Raw genomic sequence first — 27,621 nt, forward strand, 5'->3', positions numbered from 1 at the left:
GATCTAATGAAATAACTTGAAATAAATATTTGCACCGAACAGTAAACACATTCACTGTTCTATATGTTTCAATCGGTTTGCAACTGGTTTAGCGCTAATCGCTAGTACTTATTCAGAGCTGTCCAGCACTGGTTGGAAAGAAAAGGGAAAGAGGAGGGAGCATGATTGCTTTACTACAGACGGTTTTTTTTAATAAACGCGGCTGCTACTTCATTACCATTTATTTACCTGTTTGCAGTGGAGCCTGAACATTTGGAAAGGTTAATCCAGCATATTTTTTTTTAAAGTGAGTAATTTAAAAGTGGCAGGCAGCAACCTTAACTTTTTTTGGTCAATGGATACCGATGAATTGAAAATTATGTCCCATGCGGACTATCAAAGGGACAATGTGTCATTATGGAAAGCGGCTACACTGAGAGCTTTGTTGGTTCCCTGACAGACAGATTGACTTTCAAATAGCGAATCTGATGGGTCTTGTGACTGCAGATTACCAATGGCAGTCGATGCGGGCGGGACTTCCCTTTCCTCTCCTCTCCTCTCATCCCATCCAGAAGTTGCTGCATTACTCTTTCCCCCCCCCCCCCCCCCCCACTTGGAGTTCAAATGTAACTTTCTTTGTGCTTCTCAGTCACTATGAAGTTTTTGCAAGCTTTATTCGCGGTTGCTGTGGTTTCCAAGGGGAGGTTCATTTCCTGCATTCCTATCATACTCCCAGAATGAGCGAGAGCAGATTAATAATTATTACCAGCTTTGGTTCCTAAAGGAAGAAGAAGAAACTAGATGGGGGGGAAAAAAGGAGAGGAGCAAGAAAGAAGCATGATTTGTTTTGTTCTGAAGATTTCTTGAAAGGCTTAATTTGTGGCTTGACTTGTGGAAGGGACCAATACACTAACTTGGAGTTTCTCCGTTGAGGAAGGAAGCGAGCTACAGAATTGCCTTCCAGTTGCAATTGTTATGTGCAACATTCCATCTTGTTCAGGGAAGACTGGTGGTGGCGGGGGGGGGCGGCGAGGAATTGCGCTGTAGCCAAAGATTGTTTCAAAGAAACAGCCGGCAACGTGCCTGGCAGGATATGTCTCTACGTGGCGATATGGGAGCAATGATCGCAAAACGCCAGCCCGACCGTTTGCAATATTGAGAAAGCTCTGGAGTAGGTAAGTTCTCAATCTGCGTACACTTGGCTGTCACCGGGCAGGAATGTGAAGGGTTGATCGTATCGTTGGATCACGCGTTTGAACCTGGACATCTGTCTATGTTGCGTACACTGTAATGTGTTTCTCAGCCTGCTTACATCCTCCTGATAACTTTTCGTTGGCATCGACTGTTTCGAATTGATTCAATTCAATTTTTAAAAAAAATCTTTTTAATCACTCGCACTAATTATTGCAGTATTTCAGTCCAGCCTATTGTTTTAACCGGGCTACTTGTGACCATGCTGGAAATACACAGAGGCAGTTTGTGTGTTTTTTCGACTCAGCAAATAACCTTTTTTTTTAGCAGCAAATGACCTGAATTGCAATGTATGTATAAAAAGTATTGTGATGTCAATCTACTAGTATTTCAGTCGACTCCTTAACTTGAAGGAATGAGAGAGGAGGCAAGAATCCTCTCAAAATGTTTCCTGTATTCACGAAAGCAGTTTGCTTCTGAGGAAAAATGTTTGTAAAACTTATTTTTGCCAAACCTAATTTGGTAGCACTGTCATTGTGATGAGGGTAACTCATCTATTTTGGCTGTTCTTTGTTACTCTGGCCTAATTAAAGATAATCCTGGGGGCTGCAGTCTTTCTCTAGTCTACCTCTGCCAGAACTAAACAACAATGTTTTTAGTGTACTGGCATTACCCACAGTGAGTCAGAAGATACACTTTGGTGATACCAGCTCCATTGTAGTAACAGGAAATGCATGCTGCATACAAAATGTCTGGGAAGGAATTTTACAGCCCAACAAGAATTCAATTTTCTTTGTGAATTTTGGGAAGAAAAAGTAAATGCGAGTAAGAGGTGGGCACTTCATCCGTGCAGTTTTAAAATTAAAATTAGTAAATGACCGTACAGTCCAGTATATGTGTACAGTACCATTCCAATTTTCAAATGCTTTGTTTGAAGAAGGCACAGTTTTGAGTCACTATTCTTTACAACACTGAACAAGATCTGTTTTCCACACTGGTATTCAAATTGTTTGTTCACATGCTTTGTGGATTTCTTGTTGAGATTGGTTAATCCAACCCCCATTCAAATCAAATCAATCAAGGGCGCGGAAAAATTCAGGGACAGACAGCAGCTTTGTGTGAGTATGTTTGTAGAGGTCTTGTCTATCCCCAAATTTTCAGGATTGTTTTGTATCCTGAGCTGATTTGGCGTGGACTCCCTGTTCCTAATTCTGCATGCCCAAAGTTAAGTTACTGTAATAAAGGAGTTCAGATTATGTTTTAAATGAAGAGAGCAAATTTTAAGCAATTTATTAGAACACTGTAAATCTTGAGATTAGATTACATTGTTTTATTTTATTTAGTTCATTTAAATGGAATTTTGAGTGCATTTCTCTTCCCCTCCACACTGCTCCTCGGCCCCAAGTGTTCTAGCATTGCTGTACAGCATTAAAAGAGATTGACATAACATTGTTGAAAATTCAGTGATGGAAAATAAGTTCCAGGAAGTAGATGTAGGGAAAATAGATAATGTAAGGGATAGGGGAAACATTTTAGGAAACAGTGACCATACCAACATTACGTTCAGTGTAAAAGCTGAAAAAGAGAGGAAACAAGCAAAGGCACCTGACTAGTAAAAAAGGAAGTCGTAACAAAATAAATTGGGGGGAAAAATGCAGATGAAACAATGCAAGTTTTCCAGTATTTAGCCAAATAAATTATTAAGATTCAAACTAAAAATATTCCCACGAGAAGTGAAGAGGTTCAACAGTAGCCAAGTACCTCAAATGGGTAGAGAAACTAAAATGAGACTTTAGTTACAAGTTATGAGAAATCTGGGCCCAATACAAAAACAAATTGAGCATAAGATGGAAATTATGGTGGAGAAACAAGAAAAAATTTTAAAAAAAGGCAGAGGTTGTATGAAAAATGATTAGCAGGTAATAAAACAAACAAAAAAATTAAAGAAAATTAAAATTATGGAACCAGTTAGGGGGGTGGAAAGAAAATCTTCTCATGGAGCATGAAGAAATGGAGCTGCTATGTGAGTAATTTGACTGTGTTTCCACAAAAATCATGCAATTGTATAACCTAAAAAAAATTATGAACAAGCTTTTGAGTCATCTCGTAACTCTTCCACCATATTTATTTTCTCTCTACCCCCGTTTCTGTTCAATGCCATGGGACTTTAAAGCCATTACAATTGCTACAGTGGCATTAATCTCTCCCTCCAGACATCCCATAGTGTTCTTCAATCAATGGAGTACTTCTGAAGTGCAATTACTGTTATGTCAGCAAGTGAGTCAACCATTTTACATATAGCTAGGTCCACAAACAATGAATCAATTATTGGATAATCTCCTTGGTGTTGCTGGCTGTAGGTAATGTGTTGGCCTGGAATTTGAAGCCAGATCAGAGAGAAAATCCGGGATACAGAAGAACTCCTTGCTCTTCCAATAGTACCATGGGTTGTTTTTAATTACAACCATCTGATCCTGAAGGCAGTGCCTCAGTTTAACATTTTGCTCAGGAGATGGCTTCAAGTAATTTAGCATTCCTTCAGCGCTGCACTTTGATTCCAGTCTAGATTCTGTGCCCGATTTCAAGGTGGCAGTGGTTGGTTGGGGAGGGGGTGTGGTTTGGCATGCAGTGGAACTTGAGCCCACAACCAGTGTTCACTCTAAGCTGTGCAACAACCCGAAACTCCTCATGTAGGCCACACACAAGTCGGTCCCTTTTATTACCACGCATGTGTGACTGTGCAAAAAAAAAATATAAAGGGTCCATGGACTAAATTATATGGAACATTGCCCACAACCTATCAAGAGATAGGGTGCTGATAGGAGTGAAAAGATAGATGTGGAATGTTGCAGCAATTAGATTGAATAACTTAAGATCATAAAGAACAGGATCATGCATGGCTGTGATAACCTTTTGCAGTGGAACTCCTAACACTCTTCATTGTCTAGGCTCTCACACAACTAAGGGGACTTGATCAAAAAAAAAGCAGTGTCTCTCTGGCACCAGTGGAGTACTGTAGCATCAAATCAGGAGAGGACAGCATCGGAGGAAAAAGGCTATGGAAGTTTGTCTAGAGAGGTCATGGTTTAAAATGGTTCTAAGATCTGGCAGTTTCAAGTCTCTCTTTGTTTTCCTAGCTTTGAGAATCTAGGGCAGTGTTATGTAGAATTAAATAGAAATTACAACATGAAAAGAGGGTATTTGGCCTCCAAGACACCAGTTCATGTTGGTGTCTGCTGTCCATGAGTAATTCAGATCCATTAGTTCACTCTGTCCTATATCCTTTGGTCCTTGAACTACCCAGCTAACTTATTCTTAAATTGTCTCAGTGGTCTCTGCTTCAGCCACAAACTCCAGTAATGCATTCCACAGCTTCACCACTCTTAAGGAGAAAATTTTCTGCTGCTCTATGCCCTAAATCACTTGAATTTAAACTTTTCTAGGCTCCTGAATCACAGAAAAAAATCTGTTTCTTCTCTGTTCAAGTGCTTCCTAATTTTTTAATACATTCATCAAATTTCTCCATAATTTTAGTTGTATAGAAAAACTCAATTTTCCCAATCTTAGCTCAAAGTAGTGAATCTGCTGTATCCTTTGTCTTGCGGCAAGGCCACTCCTTAGTGAGGAGGTGTGGGGAATGGGGGAAAGTTCTAAAAGTGGACACAAAACTGTGGCCGCACAAAGATTTTATGTAGATTCACAGTTGTATCTCGACTTTTTTATAGCCCTTTCCATAAGACTTGGTATTCAATTAGCATAGAAGTTACAACATGGAAACAGCCCTTTGACCCATCAGGTTCATGCTGGCATTTATGCTTCTTGTGATCAAGAATTCTAATCACATTAATCCTCTTTTTATGGCTTATACACTTGCACTGCTGTTTTTAGTGCCTTTTGAACCTGAACCCCTAAACCCTTCTGCTCTAGTGTGTATATCATCCAGCTTTCTCCTACTCAAAAGTATAGAAATTGCTTTGCAGGGCATTTATAGAGTCACATTGCACATATGCAACTGCTTCCTGGTGCTGGATGTTATGTGAAAAATATGAGCTGTAACTGAACAAGGCATAGAACTGTTGCTGTAAAATGGATGACACTTCTTTGGATTGCAACAGGATGTATCCTCCATGTTCCATAAATGTGTTTTTGCATAAGTTATGAAATATTCATAGAACCATATCAAAGTTTCTCTAATTCACTAGTGCTAATGATTTAGCCAATCCTGATCTGTGATTTCCCCATTTTCTCATTGGAAAGAGACTATATCCAGTTGAAAGAATGAACGTATGATCAATGATCATATTGGGTTATTTTACTGTTCTGCCTTTTGCTTTTAATTTTTAAATGTTTTTGAAGTCCTTGTAACACTTGAACCTTTTTTAAAAAAAGAGATTCCGCTTTTGAAATTTCAATTTAGTTACCTCAAAACACCACACCCACACCAGTCTCTTTGTTGGTCCGTTATTCACGCTGACCAAATCAGTATTCTTTCCTTGCCCTCTTCTGCTCTAAGTCTTGTAGCGTTATTAACAGCCATGCTGCAACATAAGTACCTGCTGGCTTCCTTCCCTGGGAAATATTTCTCCTCTGTTCCTCCTCCGCAATGTTTGACATTCCACTCTCAAAATCTGGACAGTCTGTTAATGGTCTGTTGCAGTGTTGTAAAATATTCTTGTTAATGAGGTGTTGCAGCCTAACTATTGCAAAGCCTGTAGAAAAAGATATCAATTCTGAGATACAGGGTAGTAGTAGGATGGTGTGCAGAGAAATTAATCTGACGTGGCCACTGACCAACACTGCTTTTTTTTTCACCATAAGTTTGATATTAATAAGCAACTAAATCTGTAAAGGCCAACAACAGAGTTATGTTGGTCACTTTAAAAAGAAATAGAATATTATGAAAGTTATTTTTGCTAGTAATTAACTGTACAGGAAGAAGTTCACTATTTTCCCCTCCACTTCTCTTTCTTTTTGGCCCTAGTTCATGTTGTCGTATGAGGCATTTTTGATCTTGCTTAAATGGCCATTTTTCATGTCCTGACAGTGAATGGTGGTATGCTATTTAACTTTGGGGGGCATCATAGCCAAACTTGATTCAACTCCTTACCCTGGAACCATGTGTGTAGGCTTTCTAACAGGAATTATTTGATAACTATCGGTAACAAGTGCCCTGGCTGATTTTTGTTTCATTTTTCCTCAACATCTAGATTTATCAGTGATCATGTGACATGCTAGTTGTCATGGACACCTGGGATCTAACCTAGGGCCTTCATGTTCTGGCTCAGTTCTTGGCTGAAAAGTATATTTGTGCCATTTGTTAACAAATTTTGAACCAAACAAATACTGTGCTGTAAATTTAAATATTCTGCTCTTAACAGAGAAAACACTGGCACTGAGCAAGTCGGGCATTTATCCTTGAAGAAAATACAAGTCTGTTGACATCAGGTATAAATCCTTCCTCAGAACTACCCTATAATTGCTTCCTTTTTTGGCAGTACCTGATCTTAATTCAGCTCCTCATGCCTTGTTCATTATCCTGTCACCAAAGGCGCAGAGGCATTGTAAGTGTGAACCTTTTGAAGAGCAGACCATTCAGCTCTTTGAGCTTGTTCCAGCATTGAGTGATCTGTAGCTGAACTTTGTTCACCTGCATTGACTCCATTTCCATTTATACTCTAGCTGAATAAAAACCTTTCTCAGATTTAAACTTATGAATTGAATGAGCATCTATTGCTTTTTGTAGGAGTGATTCATATTTCCGCTACCTTGATAACATTTTGATGAACCTGTGCTGCACTCCTTCCGAGGCCAATGTATCATTTGAAGGTGTGGTGCCCAGAGCTGCTGTCACTACTCCGATTGTGATCTAACCAGGGCTTTGTATAGCTGTAGCAAAACTTTCTCCCCTTTACAGTCTAGCCCTCTATAAAAAAGACGAACATTTCATTAGCTTTTTTGATGATTGTTGTACCTGACTACTACATTTTAGTGATCTGGGTACATTGAACCACTAAATCTCTTTGGAACTCTGCTGTTCCTAGTTTTTCACCATTTAAATAATCTATTCTTTTTAGGTGACAGCTGTGGCTCAGTTGGTTGCACTCTTTCCCCCCAGAAGGTTCAAGGGCCACCACAGGACATGAGCATAAAAATCTAGGCTGACATGCCAGTGCAGCACAGAGGGAGTGCTGCACTGTTGGAGGTACCATCCTTCAGATGAGACGTTAAGCTGAGGCCTGCCCACATATAGGTGGATGTAAAAGATCCCTTGGTAATACTTAGACGAGGAAGGGAAATATCCTCGGTGTTTTGGCTGATATTTAGACCCTCAATCAACTTCACAAAAACATTGTGAATGGTCATTGTCACATTGCTGTTCTTGGGTGCAAATTAGTGGCTACATTTCCTACATTATAACAGTGATTACACTTCAAAAGCGCTTCATTGGCTGGCAAGTGCTTTTTAACATCCTGAGGTTGTGAAAAAACGCAATATAAATGCAAGGTTCTCATGCCTGTGCTTCCCTGCATTGAAAGCTATCTGCCACAGTTTTCCCACTTGATCTGTCGATGGACAGATTTTCCAGCCTCTGGATCATCAGAGATCGGACAAACGACCCAAGATGCATGCCACGACCCTGCAGAGGCCCTCACGCACTGTGAATAGCTGGAAATTTTGAACTTCAGATGGGCAATCCCCTGCTCCCCAGGACCCTCAAAAAAAAAAGTCTCTGACTTTGAGTTATAGTCGTAGACTTTGGACAGTTCCAACTTACTTACCTAGATAGTTACCAAGGAAATATGAGACAGAAAAATCCTAGGTAACTATAGAACTGAGCCTCTCAGTCATTCACCCTGACCCCTACTGACCTGACCCTACTACCCCGACCACCCTTCCACCTCACGCGCCTGCACCATCTAGCCATCTGCCACCCAACTCACCTGCCATCTTTCCACCCTGCTCACTCACTCACTCACCCACTAGCTAACATTCATATTTGCCTTGTGGCAGCTAATGTTGTATAAAGGGGCATGGCTTCTGTACAGATTCCCTTTGCTGCTCCCTGTGAGGATTCCTGTGCTGAGGAAGTTCCTCTGCATCATGGATTGGAAGTCAGAGCCTTTTCAGTGTTTGCGGGTAAATGGGTAGTTTTCGGTCTGATCAGCTTTGGACAAGGATTCCAACTCTGATTGGAAGTTTTGGGCCGTTGTCTCTTTTGTAATTGTCTTTCTGTCTACGCTACCTACTATCCCCTAAGCCTTTGTGTCATTGGCAAACATGGATAGGTGGTAAATAAAAACAGACATTTCTGGAAAAACTCAGGCCTGCCAGCATCAGTGGAGAGAGAAACAGAGTTAATGTTTCGCATCCGATATGACTCTTCTTTGACTCTGAAGAAGAGTCGTATTGGACTTAAAACATTAACTCTGTTTCTCCCTCCACGGATGTTGCCAGACCTGCTGAGTTTTTCCAGCAATATCTGTTTTTATTTTAGATCTTCATCATCTGCAGTATTTTGCTTTTATTTTGGATATGCTTTTGTCTATTGTGTTGTTTAAGTCAGTACTAAATATAATTAGTTGAAATCCCCTCTTAGATCCTTGTGGGACACCACTGGTCATTTCCTTCTAATTCAAGCACATACACATTTACTTCTGTCATCTTCTGTTTAACCAATTTCCTAACCAGATCAATAATTTGTCTTCAATTCCATGAGCTTTCATTTTAGTTAACGTTGTAGCTGAACCTTATAACATGTATTCTAGAAGTCCAAATAAACTGCATCCATGGACATTTTCCTGTCTACTGCTTTATTTTCTTAAATTTAATTAGCTTCATTAGACTAGTCCTGCCTTTTACTGATCCATGCCCACCTTAGAAGGTATGCAAAATGCATACACCGTTCTCACCTGTGATATTCTATGGCTGAGGTCATTAATGAAGAAAAATGCACTTTCCATTGAATGGCCTCTTAACACGCAACTTAAATTTTGAAGTTGACAAAAGAATGTGTTGACTCCTTTTGGACCACAAATAAATTGTTTGCGATATTTTCAGCACCTCTGTACTCAGGCGCCACACAAGGGCAGGTTCGGGTATGACATTAACAATTCTTGGCCACTGCAGATTTGAGCAGGATTGAGGAGGACTCTGTTCTTGTTTCTCACCGTAATTGTCAGACTACTTGTCTGACATCCAGGTCTTTCGGAGTTGAAATTTCCTCCAATTATGTGGCAGTATTGGGAGGATTGGAGCCATTACCTTTGGTTCCCCAGCACAAATTCCTTCTATTCCATTCCTGGCACCTGTCTGAGGCAGAGCCAGACTATTTGCAACCATGGTGTCATATTTGATCCTGAGATATATTTCCAACCATATATCTACACTACCACTAAGACCACTAGTTTCCACCTTGGTAACATCTCCAGACTCTGCCCCTGCATCAACTCAGCTGTTGTTAAAACCTTTATCTATGCCTTTGTTACTTCTTGCCTGGACTATTCTAATGCATTTCTGGCTGGCTTCCTGTGTCCTATCCTCCATAAACTTGAGGCCATCAAGAACTCTGCTCCCCATGCCCTAACTCACACCAAGTTGCATTTGCCATGCTTACTGACCTGCATTGGCTTCTGGTTAAGCAACGTTTCGATTATGATATTCTCATTCTATTTTTTCAAATCCTTCCATGACCTCGCTACTCTTTATCTCTGTAATCTCCTCCACAGCCTTCTGAGATGTCTGCCCTCCTCCAATTCTGATCTCTTAAGTATCCCTGATTTTAATTGCTCTACCAGTAGTGGCTGTGCCTGCAGCTGCCTGGACACTGAGCTCTGGACTTTCCTCCCTAAACCTTACAGCCTCTCTACGTCCCTCCTTATTTTAGGATGCTTCTTAAAACCCAGCTTTTATTTATCCTTAATTTTTTTTTTTTACTGGCCCAGTGTCATATTGTTTTGTTTTCTTGTGGAGTGCTTGGAATGTTTTATTGCGTTCAATGTGCTATGTAAGTACAAATTGTATTGAATCAATTTGAATACAATATGCCATAGGTAACCACTGAAGGGAAAAGCAAATAATGAGATAATAGCAGTATGCGCTTGGAAAAAGTGCAGTCTGAAGACTCAAACTAATTGTGAAATTTGTTTTATGTAGTATGTTGGTACTGTTGTATCCTAATCTGCCAAGTGAAACCACCCCAGTAACTAAGATCCATAGTATAGTGGGGGGAAACAATGAAAGCCCAGGTATGCATGCCTTCTGTTTCCTGTAAAATTTGAAAACTGATGGAGAGTGACAAGCAAGGTAATGTGTCACAGTTCTATAATGAAATGAAGCTTTAAGTTGTTTAGTGAAGCACTAAGCTTGGACTGATTTGTGTCAGTGTGGTCAGTTAATTCCTCAGTTGTCCAGATGTTCAGTTCAGTGCTAAGCATACTTTAGGTTGATGTAATGAAAGTATTGACTTTGTGTCAATACAAACTTACCGCTGATGTTTTATTCACATTTAGCCAGGGAGTTTCAGATCACTTCTAGGAACTGGTCTTGTGCCATTTAGTCTCAACACTGGTTTCAGTACAATAATGAAAGCAATAAAGCAAACTTTTAAGAGTTTTTATATTTACATTTTTACATGTTCACATGGTCAGCTTTAGAGTCTTTAACTGGCATTTGGAATGTGAAGGATTGTAATTGTGAATCTTGCTACCTTAGAAGATATGCAATACACTTTCAATATGCAGACACCCTTCAGATCTGCAGCATTCTATGAAAGAGATTATTAATAGCAAAAACGCGTGGGGACCTGATGTGAGTTAGGATACTGATTGAAGAGTTTTGAGCTCAACCAGTCTGACATTGCCTTAATTTTAAATTTATCATTCCTGTGTTTATATTCCTCCATGACGTTTTACCTTCTTATCTCTGTAACCTCCTGCAGCCTTCCACGACCTCTGCACTCCTCCAATTCTAGTCTTTTTCACCCTGAGTTTCATAGCCCTGCCTTCGGCGACCATAACTTCAATTGCCTAGGCCCTGAGCTCTACAATTCCCTTCCTAAACCTCTGTTTCAGTAATTCCCTCCTCCCCCTTTTAGAATGTTTTAACACTTATCTATGGCCAAGCTTTTTGTCCGCTAATATGTCCTGGTGTGGCTTGGTGTCTAAATTTGTTTGGTAGTACCCCTGTGGAGTGCCTTGGAACATTTTACTACGTTAAAGGCATCATCTAAGTACAAGTTGTTGTTGGATGCCAGTTTCTCCTAGTTAGTCTGTGCTTTGGAGCTGGCTAAGGTGCACAGTACCACTCAAATACGTATTTACCTCAGTGGCTGATATAAGAACACCCTTAAGGCAATGTCTCTTCTATGAGAGTGAGCTATAATTTTCTTAATAAAAATTACATAACTTTCTCTAACTGCTGAAATCCAAATCACTATGAGACCTACAAAGTGTGTGTGTGTGTGTCAAACCTTGCACTGTCAAGGCAACACAGTATATGGAAATGCAGTTAAACTGTATTTACAAGGGCCTTTTCAGAAGCCTTTACAGAAACTTGTAAAGATAGATATTTTAATGAATAAGTTAGTTCTCTACTTGTGAGAAAGCCGTGGAACAGTGTTAATTATTATTATGGAAAAACTCAGCAGGTCTGGCAGCATCGGCGGAGAAGAAAAGAGTTGACGTTTCGAGTCCTCATGACCCTTCGACAGAACTTGAGTTCGAGTCCAGGAAAGAGCTGAAATATAAGCTGGTTTAAGGTGTGTGTGTGGGGGGCGGAGAGATAGAGAGACAGAGAGGTGGAGGGGGTTGGTGTGGTTGTAGCGACAAACAAGCAGTGATAGAAGCAGATCATCAAAAGATGTCAACAACAATAGTACAATAGAACACATAGGTGTTAAAGTTAAAGTTGGTGATATTATCTAAACGAATGTGCTAATTAAGAATGGATGGTAGGGCACTCAAGGTATAGCTCTAGTGGGTTTTTTTTATATTTTATATAATGGAAATAGGTGGGAAAAGGAAAATCTTTATAATTTATTGGGAAAAAAAAAAGAAGGGGGTAACAGAAAGGGGGTGGGGATGGGGGAGGGGACTCACGACCTAAAGTTGTTGAATTCAATATTCAGTCCGGAAGGCTGTAAAGTCCCTAGTCGGAAGATGAGGTGTTGTTCCTCCAGTTTGCGTTGGGCTTCACTGGAACAATGCAGCAAGCCAAGGACAGACATGTGGGCAAGAGAGCAGGGTGGAGTGTTAAAATGGCAAGCGACAGGGAGGTTTGGGTCATTCTTGCGGACAGACCGCAGGTGTTCTGCAAAGCGGTCGCCCAGTTTACGTTTGGTCTCTCCAATGTAGAGGAGACCACATTGGGAGCAACGAATGCAGTAGACTAAGTTGGGGGAAATGCAAGTGAAATGCTGCTTCACTTGAAAGGAGTGTTTGGGTCCTTGGACGGTGAGGAGAGAGGAAGTGAAGGGGCAGGTGTTGCATCTTTTGCGTGGGCAAGGGGTTGTGCCATAGGAGGGGGTTGAGGAGTAGGGGGTGATGGAGGAGTGGACCAGGGTGTCCCGGAGGGAGCGATCCCTACGGAATGCCGATAAGGGGGGTGAAGGGAAGATGTGTTTGGTAGTGGCATCATGCTGGAGTTGGCGGAAATGGCGGAGGATGATCCTTTGAATGCGGAGGCTGGTGGGGTGATAAGTGAGGACAAGGGGGACCCTATCATGTTTCTGGGAGGGAGGAGAAGGAGTGAGGGCGGATGCGCAGGCCCTCAACCGTGTCCGGCCCATCTCCCGCGCATCCGCCCTCACTCCTTCTCCTCCCTCCCAGAAACATGATAGGGTCCCCCTTGTCCTCACTTATCACCCCACCAGCCTCCGCATTCAAAGGATCATCCTCCGCCATTTCCGCCAACTCCAGCATGATGCCACTACCAAACACATCTTCCCTTCACCCCCCTTATCGGCATTCCGTAGGGATCGCTCCCTCCGGGACACCCTGGTCCACTCCTCCATCACCCCCTACTCCTCAACCCCCTCCTATGGCACAACCCCTTGCCCACGCAAAAGATGCAACACCTGCCCCTTCACTTCCTCTCTCCTCACCGTCCAAGGACCCAAACACTCCTTTCAAGTGAAGCAGCATTTCACTTGCATTTCCCCCAACTTAGTCTACTGCATTCGTTGCTCCCAATGTGGTCTCCTCTACATTGGAGAGACCAAACGTAAACTGGGCGACCGCTTTGCAGAACACCTGCGGTCTGTCCGCAAGAATGACCCAAACCTCCCTGTCGCTTGCCATTTTAACACTCCACCCTGCTCTCTTGCCCACATGTCTGTCCTTGGCTTGCTGCATTTTTCCAGTGAAGCCCAGCGCAAACTGGAGGAACAACACCTCATCTTCCGACTAGGGACTTTACAGCCTTCCGGACTGAATATTGAATTCAACAACTTTAGGTCGTGAGTCCCCTCCCCCATCCCCACCCCCTTTCTGTTACCCCCTTCTCTTTTTTTTCCCCAATAAATTATAAAGATTTTCCTTTTCCCACCTATTTCCATTATATAAAATATAAAAAAAACCCACTAGAGCTATACCTTGAGTGCCCTACCATCCATTCTTAATTAGCACATTCGTTTAGATAATATCACCAACTTTAACTTTAACACCTATGTGTTCTATTGTACTATTGTTGTTGACATCTTTTGATGATCTGCTTCTATCACTGCTTGTTTGTCGCTACAACCACACCAACCCCCTCCACCTCTCTGTCTCTCTATCTCTCCGCCCCCCACACACACACCTTAAACCAGCTTATATTTCAGCTCTTTCCTGGACTCGAACTCAAGTTCTGTCGAAGGGTCATGAGGACTCGAAACGTCAACTCTTTTCTTCTCCGCCGATGCTGCCAGACCTGCTGAGTTTTTCCAGGTAATTCTGTTTTTGTTTTGGATTTCCAGCATCCGCAGTTTTTTTGTTTTTAATTATTATTATGTTGGAGTCTCATTATGAGCTCTTCCTTTGATTTGTTTTGATTTTGAAACTAACTTTCGGTAAGATTTATTGCCTGTTTTATTGAGTGGAAGTGTATAATTTTAATGGAGTAGGCCTTGAAGGTCTTCTGTGGATATTTTGCAGTCCAAAAAGTTTTTGTTTTCTTAGGCAGTTCCTCGGGATTGAGGATGACTTGCATCTGCTCTGATTTGATGAGATCTGAGATGGCTGAGTCCAATGAGGGATCTGCAAAATCTGCCACACGCGGGGCAGGTGATGCTTGGAGGGTAGGGTAGATGGGTTGTTTAGTGGCCTGTGCACGCTCTCCAACATCTTGACTTTGCCTCTGCATGTTTTTGACAAAACCTCTCTATGTTCAGTGTCTCCTGAATAGAGTGGACGTGGGGGAGATGTTTCCATTAGTAAGAGAGACTAGGACCCGAGGGCACAGCCTCAGAGTAAAGGGAAGACCTTTTAGAACAGAGATGAGGAGAAACTTCTTTAGCCAAAGAGTGGTGAATCTATGGAATTCATTGCCACTTAAGGCTGTGGAGGCCAGGTCATTGAGTGTATTTAAGACCGAGATAGATAGGTTCTTGATTGGTATGGGGATCAAAGATTATGGGAGAAGGCGGGAAAATGGGGTTGAGAAACTTATCAGCCATGATTGAATGGCGGAGCAGACTCAATGGGCCGAATGGCCTAATTTCTGCTCCTATGTCTTATGGTCATTTTGGTTAGTCACAAGCCAGGGATGCCTGTGAGTCGGTGGGGATGTTTGACCTTTTCAGGGATGCTTTAAGAATACCCCTAAAGTATTTCTGCTGGCTTTCTGGGAGTCTCCTGCTGTGACCAAGTTCTGAATAGAATGTTGCTTTGGGAGTCTTGTGTCAGGCAGATGAACTATGTTTCCCATCTTGCAGCGCTGGTTTTGGGTGATTGTCTCCTATATGGTAGGAAAGTTGGCTTGGGAGAGGATGTTGCTGTTGGGCCGCCCTTCTTGCCATTGGATTTGGAGGACCTTACCAAGGCACCACTGGTGGTATTTCTCCAGTGCTTTGAAGTCCCTGCTGTAGGTTGTCCAAGTCCCTGAAGAATACAGGAGTGCGGGGATTACTGCTGCCCAGTAAGCCAGAACCTTAGTCTTGGGTTTGAGACCATGCTTCTCAAATACTTTTTTCCTCAGTCAGATGAAGGCTGAGCTGACATATTGGAGGTGATAATGGATTTCATCATCTACGTCTGCCTTATTGAAAGCAGGCTCCCAAGATACGAAAAATGGCCCACGTTTTCCAGGATGTTGCCGTTGATCTTAATCGACAGAGCAGGTGTTGTGATGTGGGAGCTGGTTGGAAGAGGACCCTAGTTTTCTGGGTGTTTAGTGAAAGGACTGTTTTCTCATATGCTTCAGAGGAGGTGTCAACAATGACCTGGAGCTCCATTTCTGAGTGAGCGTGCGCACACAAGCATTACCTGCACAATGAAACTCAGTGACTGAGTTTGGAGTAGTTTTGGTTTTAGATTGATGGCAGCATAGGTTGGAACAGTTTCCTTTCTGTTCTGCAGATTATCTCCACACCTGAGTGATTTGCTGGAGGTGTGATGCGGTATCACAGCATGGAAAATGGAGAAGAGTCAGTGCAATGTCACAGCCTTGTTTGACCCTAGCCTCCACTGGGATAGGGTTTGTGGTGGTTCCACTGGTGAGAGTCACAGCTTGCAGGTTATCGTGGAGTAGGCAGATGATGGTGAAAAATTCTGAGGACAGCCATATTTGAGGAGGATGTTCCATAAGCCCTCGTGGTTGACATGAGTCAAAGGCTTTCGTGAGGTCGAAAAGGCCATGCGCATTGGTTGGTGGTGTTTCTTGTACTTGAATTGTCCATGCAGTGAAGCTTATGTTTCTGGTGCTCCTTGAGCATTGCACGACAGCCTCCCTAGAGAGTACAAACCGTTGTGATGTGAGTGGCTAATTCATGGAGACAGTTGGCAGTAGAACCCATTTGTGATTGGCCATCAATGGTAAAAGTTTGCAATCCGAGTATTGGGAAGTTGATGGTTGCTGTTTGCTATGTGCAGACTGTGGATCTGATTCTTTTTCCTTTCTCTACTCTTGATCTCCCTTGACGGCAGCTTCGCAAGTACCTTTATCCAGCTTGTCCATGAATACAAGGGCAGTTGCAGCACCAGCTAACTCAGCAGTAATTGAGCACTGAATTGTATGTTTCCAGATCTGTTTCATTTGCTTCCTCACTGGGCAGTGCATTTAGCCTCGAGTGAGAGTTGTCCACACTAGTGACGTGTGTAGCCCCAAGTCCTGATCATCCTGCTTTTGAAGCCCCCAGGGAACTCAGTCCTGTTTGCATTTCTATTTCTTGCTACTTTTTTTTAATTTGAATGTTATGAGCCTCAAGATATGGAAAAGACTGTTTTCAGTGTTGTTGTCTCATTTTAAGATAAATCCTAAATCAGAATACCATGATCTTTCAGCATCAGCAATATGGAATATGTACAAATTAACAGGGAGATTAATTAAAAAATGTAGTCCCCAAACCCATTGCTGTTTGACTTGAGGGAGGAAGCTATGTAAAAGAGATTTAAAAAAAACTGAAGTATGACACTGGAAGAATTGGGAAAAATTAGGGCACTGCTTGACAGCAGTGATTTAGCAGAACAATAGATAAGCACCGCAATAAGCTGTACCACCAAGCAGGAAAGAATTTGGGATGAATCGAAAATTCAGTATGATCTGCTTGTTGTTGTGCATTGTGTTTTTTGACACAATTTTGTCTTAAAGAGATTGGTACTGTCATTATTGAAAAAATAATTCAGTACAGTTAATAGCGATGACAATGGGCAGAGCAACTTTGGGGTAAGCTGCAGTTCATGGTCCTTCAAATTGTGATAAATGCAAACTGGCTGTAGGCATAAATGAGAGCTTGGCTCCAAGCAGATAGAAGTTATTAAGTAACTGATGTTTTGGACCGTAACAAATCTAATTCATAGCTCCACTCTTGCAAAACGTACAATGTGACAACAACTTTAAAACTCAAGCTGTCCAAGTCCTGTGGAAATGACATTTTTGAGTGGATAAGTACAAGAAGATTCCAAAAACTTGGGGAGAGGGTAGTTTTCTTCAGATTCAAAGTATAGTGTTCATACAGTTGAACTTTGGCATGCATAGAATGTTGTAAAAGTACTACAATTGCACTCTGTTTTGGGGTGACAGAAATTTGGGGAAAAAATCTTTATGCAAAATAATTAAAAGTGAGTCCTGAAATGGGACTGAGATGATACAGTAAGCTAAATGTGCTATTTGGTGTTTCTTGCTCGGTTCTTTTGCTCTGTAGTTTTATGTTTACTTTTTTGTGGCTTCTATTTTCATATATGCACCATCCTTTGCTCCCTGGATGAGAGGTTGGCTTATAAAACTGTCCCCGGCCTTCTAATGATACTACTTTTGGTTTTATTGCTTGAAGTGTGCACAGAAATTGCATTAAAGGAATTGGGAAGGTGGGGTAATGCACTGTTTTAATTTTTTCCACTAACACTATGGAAACACAGAACCTTTGCTTAACAGCAGTGACTTTGTAGAACAGCAGATAAGCACTGCAATAAGCTGCATCACCAAGCTGCCACACTGCAATAATTCTTACCTGAAAACTGTTTTCAATCAATCGTGTATCTTTCTTTATTAATGCAAAAATCAAAGACAGCTGTGAGGGGACTAAGATCTCACACTGTATATTTTTATAAAATACATATGGATATCCTCATGGCGATTGCTAAAATTTTAAAAATTGGACAAAAATCTTTTAAAATAGCTGAATCTGTCTGTGACCCCCGAACGAAAGGAATTACCTAGCAATATTAAAGACATTTGCACCTCATTATCTCTGAAGAGACAATAACAACCCCCCTGTGGGCTGCCCAGGCCAAATTCAAAGAGAACTATACAAAGGCTATCTGCAATTCATAACCCAGACTGCCCAACCGCAGCCTACTCGTCTGCTAGTACAAAGGACCCTGCAACCTCCCTTTCAATTGTTAATGGTTGGGACATTTAACCACCATGGGACCCAGATGAAGGACATAGACAGTGTGGCAAGGTGGAAGTCATGTGACATGGACCTCTAGCTTGTGTAACCCGTAATATTGTCTTGCCATACTGCAAAATCTCAGTCTGCTGTATACCATCCTACAAGCAGTCTCATGGAAAAGGGGCTCTGCCCAGGTTGAATATCTGGCCCAATCTACACTGTTACTGCTGGAACTTCTGTACCATCGACTACAAGACTGATTCATCTCTGCATGCCTATCTCACTGTACAAAGTCAACACCACCAGAAAAGTCAATTGGTTTTAGCCTGCTGAGTTCCATGAAAGAATACTTCATGGACTTTGATTCTGGACTGTGGAACCTTCATGAAACACCATTTCTTTTCTCTTTGGTCTCTGCACTGTAAATCTTTTTTCTCTCCATCTCTCTATCCCTCTCTTACAGTATGACTGCCCCCGCCCCACCCCTCCCCTGCATTTTGAGTTTCTACAAATAAACTAACCCCTTGAGTTCATCCTATCTTGAGTTTGCTATGGGGTTGTTAATAGAAATTGGATCACGTCAAAACTGAGGGGTTGTAAAATACGCTACCACTTATAAACGGGGGAAGCAAATCAAAACTCTTTTCTATTTATGGATGGGTGTGAGGGGAGAAATTAGCGCTGTTTAAATTAACCCCCCTGCTATCTAACATGGTTCTCACAGGAAGGGAGAGAGGTTGAATAAATTGTGCATACTTTTTGTTGTTTGTTCTCAGTTATGGAATGTTAATTAATTTGTTTTAGTTAGCAAGATTTTGTGCAAGAAAGGAATGAATGCAGTTGATCAGCAAGGTGTAAATACCTTCTCATGTATTCTTTTAAAAGCAGTTGGGCTTGTTGCTCATTAGGCATCCTGTGCTTGCCTCGCCCATTTTGTCATTCTGACCATCTTGTATGGGTTATTCTCTGAATTCAAAAGCAGATTTATCCCTCGTAGTTCATGGTTTCCCGGAAAGAAAAATAGGAACGTTGTTTCCTGGCTGAAAATAGCTGTACAGGGCGGAAAGCAGCAAGGGAAACATTGGGAGCAAGAGAAAGATGCAGTTGCCAAGGTTTTATCTCTGACTTGAGGGGTGGGGGGGAATCTGTTTGGAAAAATCAATTCTGGAAACAGTTAACAGTTTGTGAATGAAATAAGCTATTGTGTCACAGAGTATGAAAATTGTGCAGAGTATGTGTTGAATTATGTACTCCATTTGCTCAGTCAGCTGTGTTTACTAAAGATCACCCACCACCTCTTTCTTTAGTATTGCCACTTTTTTTTAAAAAAAAAAGAAACAGATGTTCAAAATATTTTGTCCTCTGGAGCATTTTCATAGCATGCTCCTGTCACATTGAGATTTTATGATCATTTTTTCCAGAAAGGACTTCGGGAATAGTTACATTTTAATGTTAGAATTTTAAACCAAAGTTCCCAAGTTTAAAAATAAAAGCACGCGATGGAATCTGGTAATAATGCTAGTTACCGTGGCATTTAAGTTTCCTCTAGAAATGAAAAAAGCATTTAAGCCTGTCTCAGTAATTGATTATCCCCTCACACCCTTTGTGTGCAAGGTTCTGGATGTGGGTAGGACTCATTGGGCCTTCCTATCAAAATTGTGAACACAAATAGAGATGGAAGCATTAACAAAGTTTTTTTTTAAAGCAAGTGCTAGGTGGACAACTTTTTGCCAGACTCAGAAGGTTAAAATGCAAAAGGGCAAGTAAAAGTTAATTTTGTTGAAGTTGAGCAAAATGACCCTGATGAAGGGAAGCTCAGTGTGTTCATCATCTTTATTACACAAAGGCAAGTTGTACTAATTTGACCCGAGTCCACGCAGTACTATTGTCATGTATGTTTACTTGCTGTGAAATAAAACAGCATCAGAATTCGTATCTGGCCTTGCCTTATCAAGTGTTTATCCAGCTTGCTTTTGAAAAGATTGGAATGGCGTACTTGCGAAAGACATGAACATCCAGTTTGTATCACAGTAGGGTACTATTACAACCTTGGTTACCCTATAATATAAGCTCAGTACGTGCACACTCCTAAACCTAAGCCATGCAGACTGCTTATCGCAGAATCTTATGGAAGTGACTGCCATTGCTGTAGCTGAATATCTAAGGCAAGGCACAAACAAACCTTGTAACAGGTTGAAGTACAAAAGGAAAATATTGTCCCGTTCCACTTGATGATTTGCCAGAATGGCTGCCTCAATCAACAAAGATTATATGTGAAGCAGGAAATATAAAAGTTTTCTTTTTTTCCACTCTAGATCAGTTCCCATCCTATGAAGGAGGACTTCCAGAACAGGTGCACTCAGCATTTTCATTGAGGCCTGGTTTGGAAGTCTGAGTGAGGAATGTGGAGAGTTTAAAAAAAAAAGTAGGAATGGAGTGGCAATCTGAAGGTGATTGCCACTCCGTGGAAGATTTAGCCCATGATCTTTGTCTTCACCTTGAAATCTCTGCTTGACTGACCTTCAGTAACCTCACTTTACACATCCCTACTTGCACTCTTAGTTCTGCTTTACTCCAGTTTTCTCACCCTCCGCTCCACTATTGGCATCTGCTCTTTCAGGCAGTATGCCCCTTCACTCTTGAACTCTTTTCCTCTATTCCTCCAATAGCCACTGTTTTTCTCTTTCAATGTTTCCTTAAAGATTTTTCATCACCTTTTAATCTGGATCCCAGAGGTGAAAGGGCACTGTCCTAACTACTGCAGAACTCCCTGGGGATAATGCAGATTTTAAGTAATGGTATGAAATGGAAATTTAATCCCTCCCCTACAGCGTTGTCATCTGCTCAGTTTTGGACTGGACAGTCTGGTTTGAGTGTGCTGTCTGGAAATTTAAAAAATGTAAACTGAACCTCAGAAGTCTGACTTTTAAATACACGCCTGAATGTGTGGAGCCATTTGTTTTAAAGTTACAGTTTTCCAGTATAGGGTCATAAGCAAAGCAAATATCATATCATAAGCAAAGATCCCGAGACCACGTCCTACCCTATTCTGACTCCAGTCCAATTTTTATTTCGTTCTTGGGTTGTGGACATCATTGGAAAGGCTGTCATTTAATGCCCATCCCATGTGTAGGTGGTGCTGGGCCACATTCTTGAACTATTGCAGTCTGTGTGGTGAAGGCACTCCCACAGTGCTGTTCCAGGCTAGGGACTTTTAGGATTTTAACTCGGCGATGATGAAGGAATGGCAGCTTATGTCCAAGACAGAATATTATGTAACATGGAGGTTATTTTGGAGCTGGCAGAAGGCAGTGACCCAATACTACCTCCTCCTCTCTTCATTTCCACTGCTCCGGATCTCATCAAATTTTAAAAAGTGGATGCAGACCCTCTTGTCTGTAAATGCTGGAGTGGACACAGTCCCTTTCTGTTTAAAAAAAAAACTGAATCCACTGTGTAATTCTGCTGATGACCGAGGTGTTCTCCAAAGTTCAGCCTTTAAAAGCAAAACATTGAACATGAGATAAGTAGAAGTACATTATAGTACCCGTTTCATCTTGTGGAACCCAGCAAGAGTCAGAAATTCTCAGATTGTTGTGTCACTGGTGACTGTGGCACTGCTGTGTAGCAAAAAGTGAAAGAATTGCATTGATGATGGCTGCTGTCTTTGTATCACAGATCTTCTCATTTGATTTTCCTGCTTCTGTGCTTGCGTAAAACTTGTTACCTCACTTCTTCCAATTCTGATGAAAGGCTGTTGACTGGAAACATTAATTTTGTTTCTCCCTCCACAGTTGCTGCCTGGCAAACTGAGTATTTCCAGCATTTTCTGTTTTTAATTCAGATTTGCAACATCTGTAGAATTTTCTGTAACGCTTTCTTCAGATCACAGAAGCTTTGATTATTACAGGGGAGAGGTTGAGCCCCGCTACAGGTTGAATTGGAATTAAAGACAGTTTTGCTTCAGAAGACTTGCATCTTGTACCTTGTGTAGTACAGCAACAATTTTTTTCTTTATTCTTTGATGGCTTGTGGAAGTTGCCCATCCCTAATTGCCTTTTGACTTGCTAGGCCAATTCACAGGGCATTTAAGAGTCAACTACATTGCTGTGGGTCTGGACTCGCATGTTGGCCAGACAGGTAAGGATGGCAGATTTCCTTCCCATTAGTGAACCAGGTGGATTTTTAAGACAATTCGTGGTCACCATTACTGAGACTAGCTTTCAATTCCAGATTTGTTAATTGAATTTAAATTCCACCAGCTGTCATAGTGGAATTTGAAGCCATATTATCAGAGCATTACCTGGGCCTCTAGATTACAAGTCCAGTGACATTACCACAATGCCACCATTTCCCTTGGCTAAGCTACCCTCCAAACTCACGACTTCGATTCCCCAGCTCAACCCAGTGACTCCTGCGCAGTGCCTTAAACATCAGGAAACACCCTTGGTTTCCATTAGCCCACTGCTTTGGTTTCAAACTGCAACCAAGCTGATTACTCCCAGAACTCCAACTGCAGCAAGGTTAATTGCCTTCTAGTGAGGATTAATTAGCTTCCAGCCAAATCAATTTTCCAGCAATTTTTCCCGTTATACGGAATTCGCTTATACATCTTATAATACCAGCTCCCGATCGCCAGTTGCGACATAGGACTAGCATTTATTCTACTTCAAGTGTACGTCTGGCTTTATCTCTCGACTTCCAAGGAGCTACAAGCTACATAAGACCCAAAGCTGACACGTTCTTTTAGATGCTTTTCCAACCATAACCTAGTCTTGTCTGCCCTGACTGAATTCACAGAGAGAAGCTCCAAACAGAAGGAATCACAGTAAGCTCCACCCATCTCTATGGCAGTGACACACATGGCCTGTTCCCAGGTGAAAATGCAAATTAACTATCTTTTAATTCCAAAGCTTTCCTTAATTCTGGAAACCATATGAATATATTTACTGGAATAACTGCAAACATCATGCTTCCAGCTATTTACCTAAATAAGCCTTACCTTTCTAGCTGTTAACCTCTTAAGCAAACATGGCTTCAACCTTTTAAGTATAATAAACTCCAAGCTTGTTTGAATTACATTTACTTAAGGGTTGCTTTTACCAGTTTCTCAACCAGCTACCCCATTTTCTACAGTTTAAACTTAATGCCTAAAACTCAAAGCTATGGATTATGAGTGAGATATTTTCAATACTCCATACAAAATTCCAAAAATTTGAATTGCCTTTTTACCTAAAATACTGAAGAGACAGCTTCTCTCAACCCATCTATCTCATCCATTTGGTTGACTCTAACTAATTTATACTTGAACTTCAGTGGTCTTTCCTGTTAATTTATTCAACAAAGCCAAGCTCTTTCTGTGAAAAGTTTCTCCTGACTTAGCTTCTTACTGCTGATCTGCGATTTTTCAACCTCTTCTGTGAAAACAGGAACTATTTTTCACTCTGAATTTCGATAGTATTATGTTCAGTGATGCTTTGCACAAACATGAAGATACAAGACTACTTTCTTATCACATGATTGCCAATGTTGAATTTGGCGCAATACTCATATTTAGAGGCCTTAAGTGCTTCAGGCCTACGTTTAATGTTTAAAGCTGTTCATCTGTCAGTCTTGAAGTGACTTACAAATTTATCGACTGTTTAATTTCTCAAAGCTGTATTTAGCATAAGGCATCATAAAAGTGGTTCGCATGATGGTGGCTAGTATTAAATTGCTTTCTGATTTTGATATAACTTAGTAGATAAAATCATATTGTAGGTAGAGCTAATGTACTCGACGGGAAAATATTTAAGTTTGTCAGTGTGTTGTGTGAGCATACGTGTATTGGGCTGAGGGGGTGAGAAGTTCAGATGTTACCCAAATCTTATTGAATTGTGAACATTGAATCCAGCTGAAATTTCAACAGATGACTTTTGAATGAGAATTCTAGTGCTCTACCACACTGCCAGTGCCACTGAATGCAATTCTGTATTCTGTCTCAGAGCTGATGGGAATGTATGCGTGTCCTGGTGATCAATCCACTGGAGCTATTTGGACTCCGTTAAAGAAACTCGGATATAAAATACTTAAGAGTTAAAGAAATTAGAGCCTCGATATTTTCTTGCTGGAATCGTACAGTGACAAAAGGAGGCCACAAAACTTTGCCACTGAAGCCATAGGGTCATTCCAAATTGGGGGGGGGAAAGAATCTGAATTTTCAGGGCTGTAATCTGTTTTGTTGATCAAGTATACACATTATGCTGTGTTCATGGTTGAAAACTTGGCAGGCACATTTGCTTTTAAGGGAATTACTAAGGTGCTATTGTTTAAAGATTATCCGGGCAATTCAGGTGATCTCATTTCTCTGGCATGCTTTTGATCTTGTGCTGGTATAATTTACATAAGAGCTGCAGTTTACAATGGGGCAGCGAAGGAAGTTAAACCTGTTGACTTGCTGACGTTTTATTTTCCTTTAACTCCTGGTAGAGTCATTGGGTGTAAAGGGTCTTGGTGATCAGCTGTCTATCCTACAAGGAGCCAGGAGTCCATTTGAACAAGATGCCATTTACTTGGAGGAACACAGCCAGTTACTGCACAGGCATGAGCTCTCCACGATAGCTGAGGAGGACATTGGAAAGAGTGAAACAGAAACAGGTACTTGTAAGCATTGCTGTAAATGACACTGCTATGTTACTGCACTGTACAGTGGATCAGGACTGAGGAGTGATTGAAGAACTTGTACAAGACTTTCCGGAAATTGACTGAGATTTTAAGACTTAGACCTCACTCTTAAAAGCACAAACTATTTTAATATAATGTATGATGCAGACTTTCCTCAACGGACCTTGACTGAAGAGCAAGTTAGAAATTCATTCTCTGTCTTGCCTTTTTACATGAACACAGTGGAGAACGTGAGTGTGCACATGAAGTCAGTTTGTTCTCTGGGTAAGGTGAATTTTTTATGTCCACTTTGCTAGTGTTTTATGGAAGACCACATCATAACTAACACTGTCTCCTGTAACCTCATAATATAATGTGCTATCATTGTATTGCATATACACATATTTATTTATTCTACAGTTTCTGTACTGGATGTAACTAGTAACTTTAGACTTCTTCAAAGAAAAGAAAGCACTTGCATTTATGTGGTATCTTTCACAATCTCAGGATGGCCCAGAGCTCTTTACTGCCAATTATATACTTTTTGAAGTGTAATCATTGATGTAGGAACCATGGCAGGGATTAATGCACAGCAAGGTCCCACAAACAACAATGTGATAATAACCAGATAATTTGTTTTTAGGTTTTGGTTGAGGCATATGTTGGCAGCATATCTTGCAATTCTCCCATACTCTTTGAAATAATGCCATGAAATCTTTTATATCTACCTTAGAGAGCAGATGGGGTGTTAGTTTTATGTCACATCCAGAAGATGCTACCTTTGACAGTGTAGCATTCCCTTAGCACTGCACTGAAGTGCCAGTCTAGAAACTGTGCTGAAGTTCCTGGGGAGGGACTTGAATCCACAACCATTTGACTTGGAGGAGAGAGTGCCACCAACTGAGCAATGGAATAGCTCTTCATTTGAAAAGGAAATAATACTGTAGCTTCCACTGGGGATGCAGGGAATGGGTGTTTGATAATTTAAATTTAAATTTCTGAACTGTAGCTATGAAGAGAGGCTTAAAAAGAAAATTGGTGACTATTTTGTTGGAGCCTAGGAGAATATTAGTATATTGGTTTGAACTGGTGAAGTAACCACTACTTGAGTTTCCACTCAAGTTCATCATCTGCATTAGGTGCTTCTTGGAAGCCAGCTCACAGTGGCGGGGAGATTCCCAACACAATACCCTAAGTGCGTTTTTTACAGTGCTTTTACATTCAGGCTTATGTTCTCCTGCCATCGCTATACTCTGAAGTACAAATAGCTGCAGCCATCAGGAACAGACTATTCTAGACCTATGAAGATGTTCACACACAAACCTACCTTTGGGTTAAGGTTTCCTCTTGCGGCCAAACAAACAGGAAAGCTAGGATGTTGTACACACTGAAGTATTCTGGTTTTCACTGGATCCCAATATCTCTTAGGAGTTCAGCACCCGGTGCTAAAAATTTAAAAAGGGAGAGCCAAGCATTGAGGTAACTTTCCTAATGTGAATAATTTCTTAAGGTAAAGTAAAAGTGCTTTTTATTACAGGTGCTTTTCTTGCAGATGCCTGAGACCAGAGCACCTCTTGACTAGGGAATGACATAAGGGATTCACTTTAGCGAAAAGGAGAAACCGTTGAAAAATTCACCAAAAGAAGCAAAATGTGCTTGTTCTCAAATATTATCATACCCCATATCCTGTTGTTCCACTGAGTAATGACTCATGCAGCCTCCCTCATTAAATCCCTGAAAGCTTGAATTTCATTTGGTGCTACCTTAGTTTGACTTTGCATAATTTTCCCTCACTGCCTATCACTACCTAAATTAAACAATCAATAAATAAAATGCATTTTTTAATTCATCGGTGCTTGCTACATAGAAGCTAGTGTTCTTTTACGTATGCAGACACTAACTAATGAATCTGTATAATATTTTGATGTATCCGCCATATCATGGTAATGTTTTCAGAGTTGCTAGGTTTCTGGTAAAGGGTAATGGTAGATGTGTAAAATGTTCATACTGTGTTCACTTGAATTACAAAAACAGTACAATTATATATTTTGGCCCTCATGTTGGGTTGTTTGGAGAAATGGGAAAATACTGGTAATACAGGAACAATTTAAGAAGATGAGTGAAGACCGTTGCACAGGAAACATTTGGTGTAACATTACTGCTTATTGGCTTGGATGTGACTTTACTTTCACCCCATCTTGACTTGTTCATGTACTGCTGCCAAAATACTAGTAAGTGATAAAACTACTTGGCTTTTCTGTTCCTTTTTTTTGTATAAACTGTACTGAAATTCATAGACAATCTACAGGCATGCCTTTACGTCCTTAAAATGGCTATTAACTGGCAGAAATGTGGTATTTGTGATCTGCCCTGTTCGACACTTTGTCACTGTTTTGGTGTATTAGCACTGTGATTCACGTTTAATGTTTAAAGCACATTAGACTTAATTGATAACGAGTTGATTAATAGCCCTCTAATCCACTGAAGATGCTCTTTGTGCAATAAGTTAATAATAAACCAATCTAGGTTAAAACCATTAGAATTGATTAATAAGAGAAAAAAAAATGGCAAATGCTGAAATCTAAACCATAAACAAGAGTGTGTAGGAGGGAAATGTACAGCATCTGGAAGACAAAGATAGGTTAATATTTCGTGTGGGACCCTTCAGAACATTTCAAATTTAATTTAGATGAAAGTAACCAGCAGAAACATTGACCTGTTTTTCAGGACGTTTTTTTTACTTCAATTTCATTAGGAGTTGGTTTGGAATCCTCCATTTAAAA

General features: G+C 40.9%; 1 protein-coding gene across 3 annotated transcripts in view; it reads left to right on the top strand.

Annotated features, from left to right (window-relative positions):
- Window positions 1-650: 650 nt before the first annotated feature.
- The window catches only part of amot (angiomotin), an 83,011-nt gene continuing 56,040 nt past the window's right edge, over window positions 651-27,621 (top strand). The window contains exons 1-2 of one of the 3 annotated variants that reach the window (XM_041195366.1): window positions 651-1,154; window positions 24,665-24,832. Coding sequence is in view for 2 of the 3 variants with exons in the window: in XM_041195365.1 (XP_041051299.1) it covers window positions 24,994-25,123 (130 nt within the window). In the remaining variant the exon portion in view is untranslated. Of the gene's footprint in view, window positions 1,155-24,664; window positions 24,833-24,889; window positions 25,124-27,621 lie in introns of those variants that run through there. The other 2 variants (XM_041195365.1, XM_041195364.1) reach the window with 2 other exon arrangements.

Source organism: Carcharodon carcharias, chromosome 9 (genome assembly GCF_017639515.1).
Source record: "Carcharodon carcharias isolate sCarCar2 chromosome 9, sCarCar2.pri, whole genome shotgun sequence".
In the NCBI taxonomy this organism is placed as follows: domain Eukaryota; kingdom Metazoa; phylum Chordata; class Chondrichthyes; order Lamniformes; family Lamnidae; genus Carcharodon; species Carcharodon carcharias.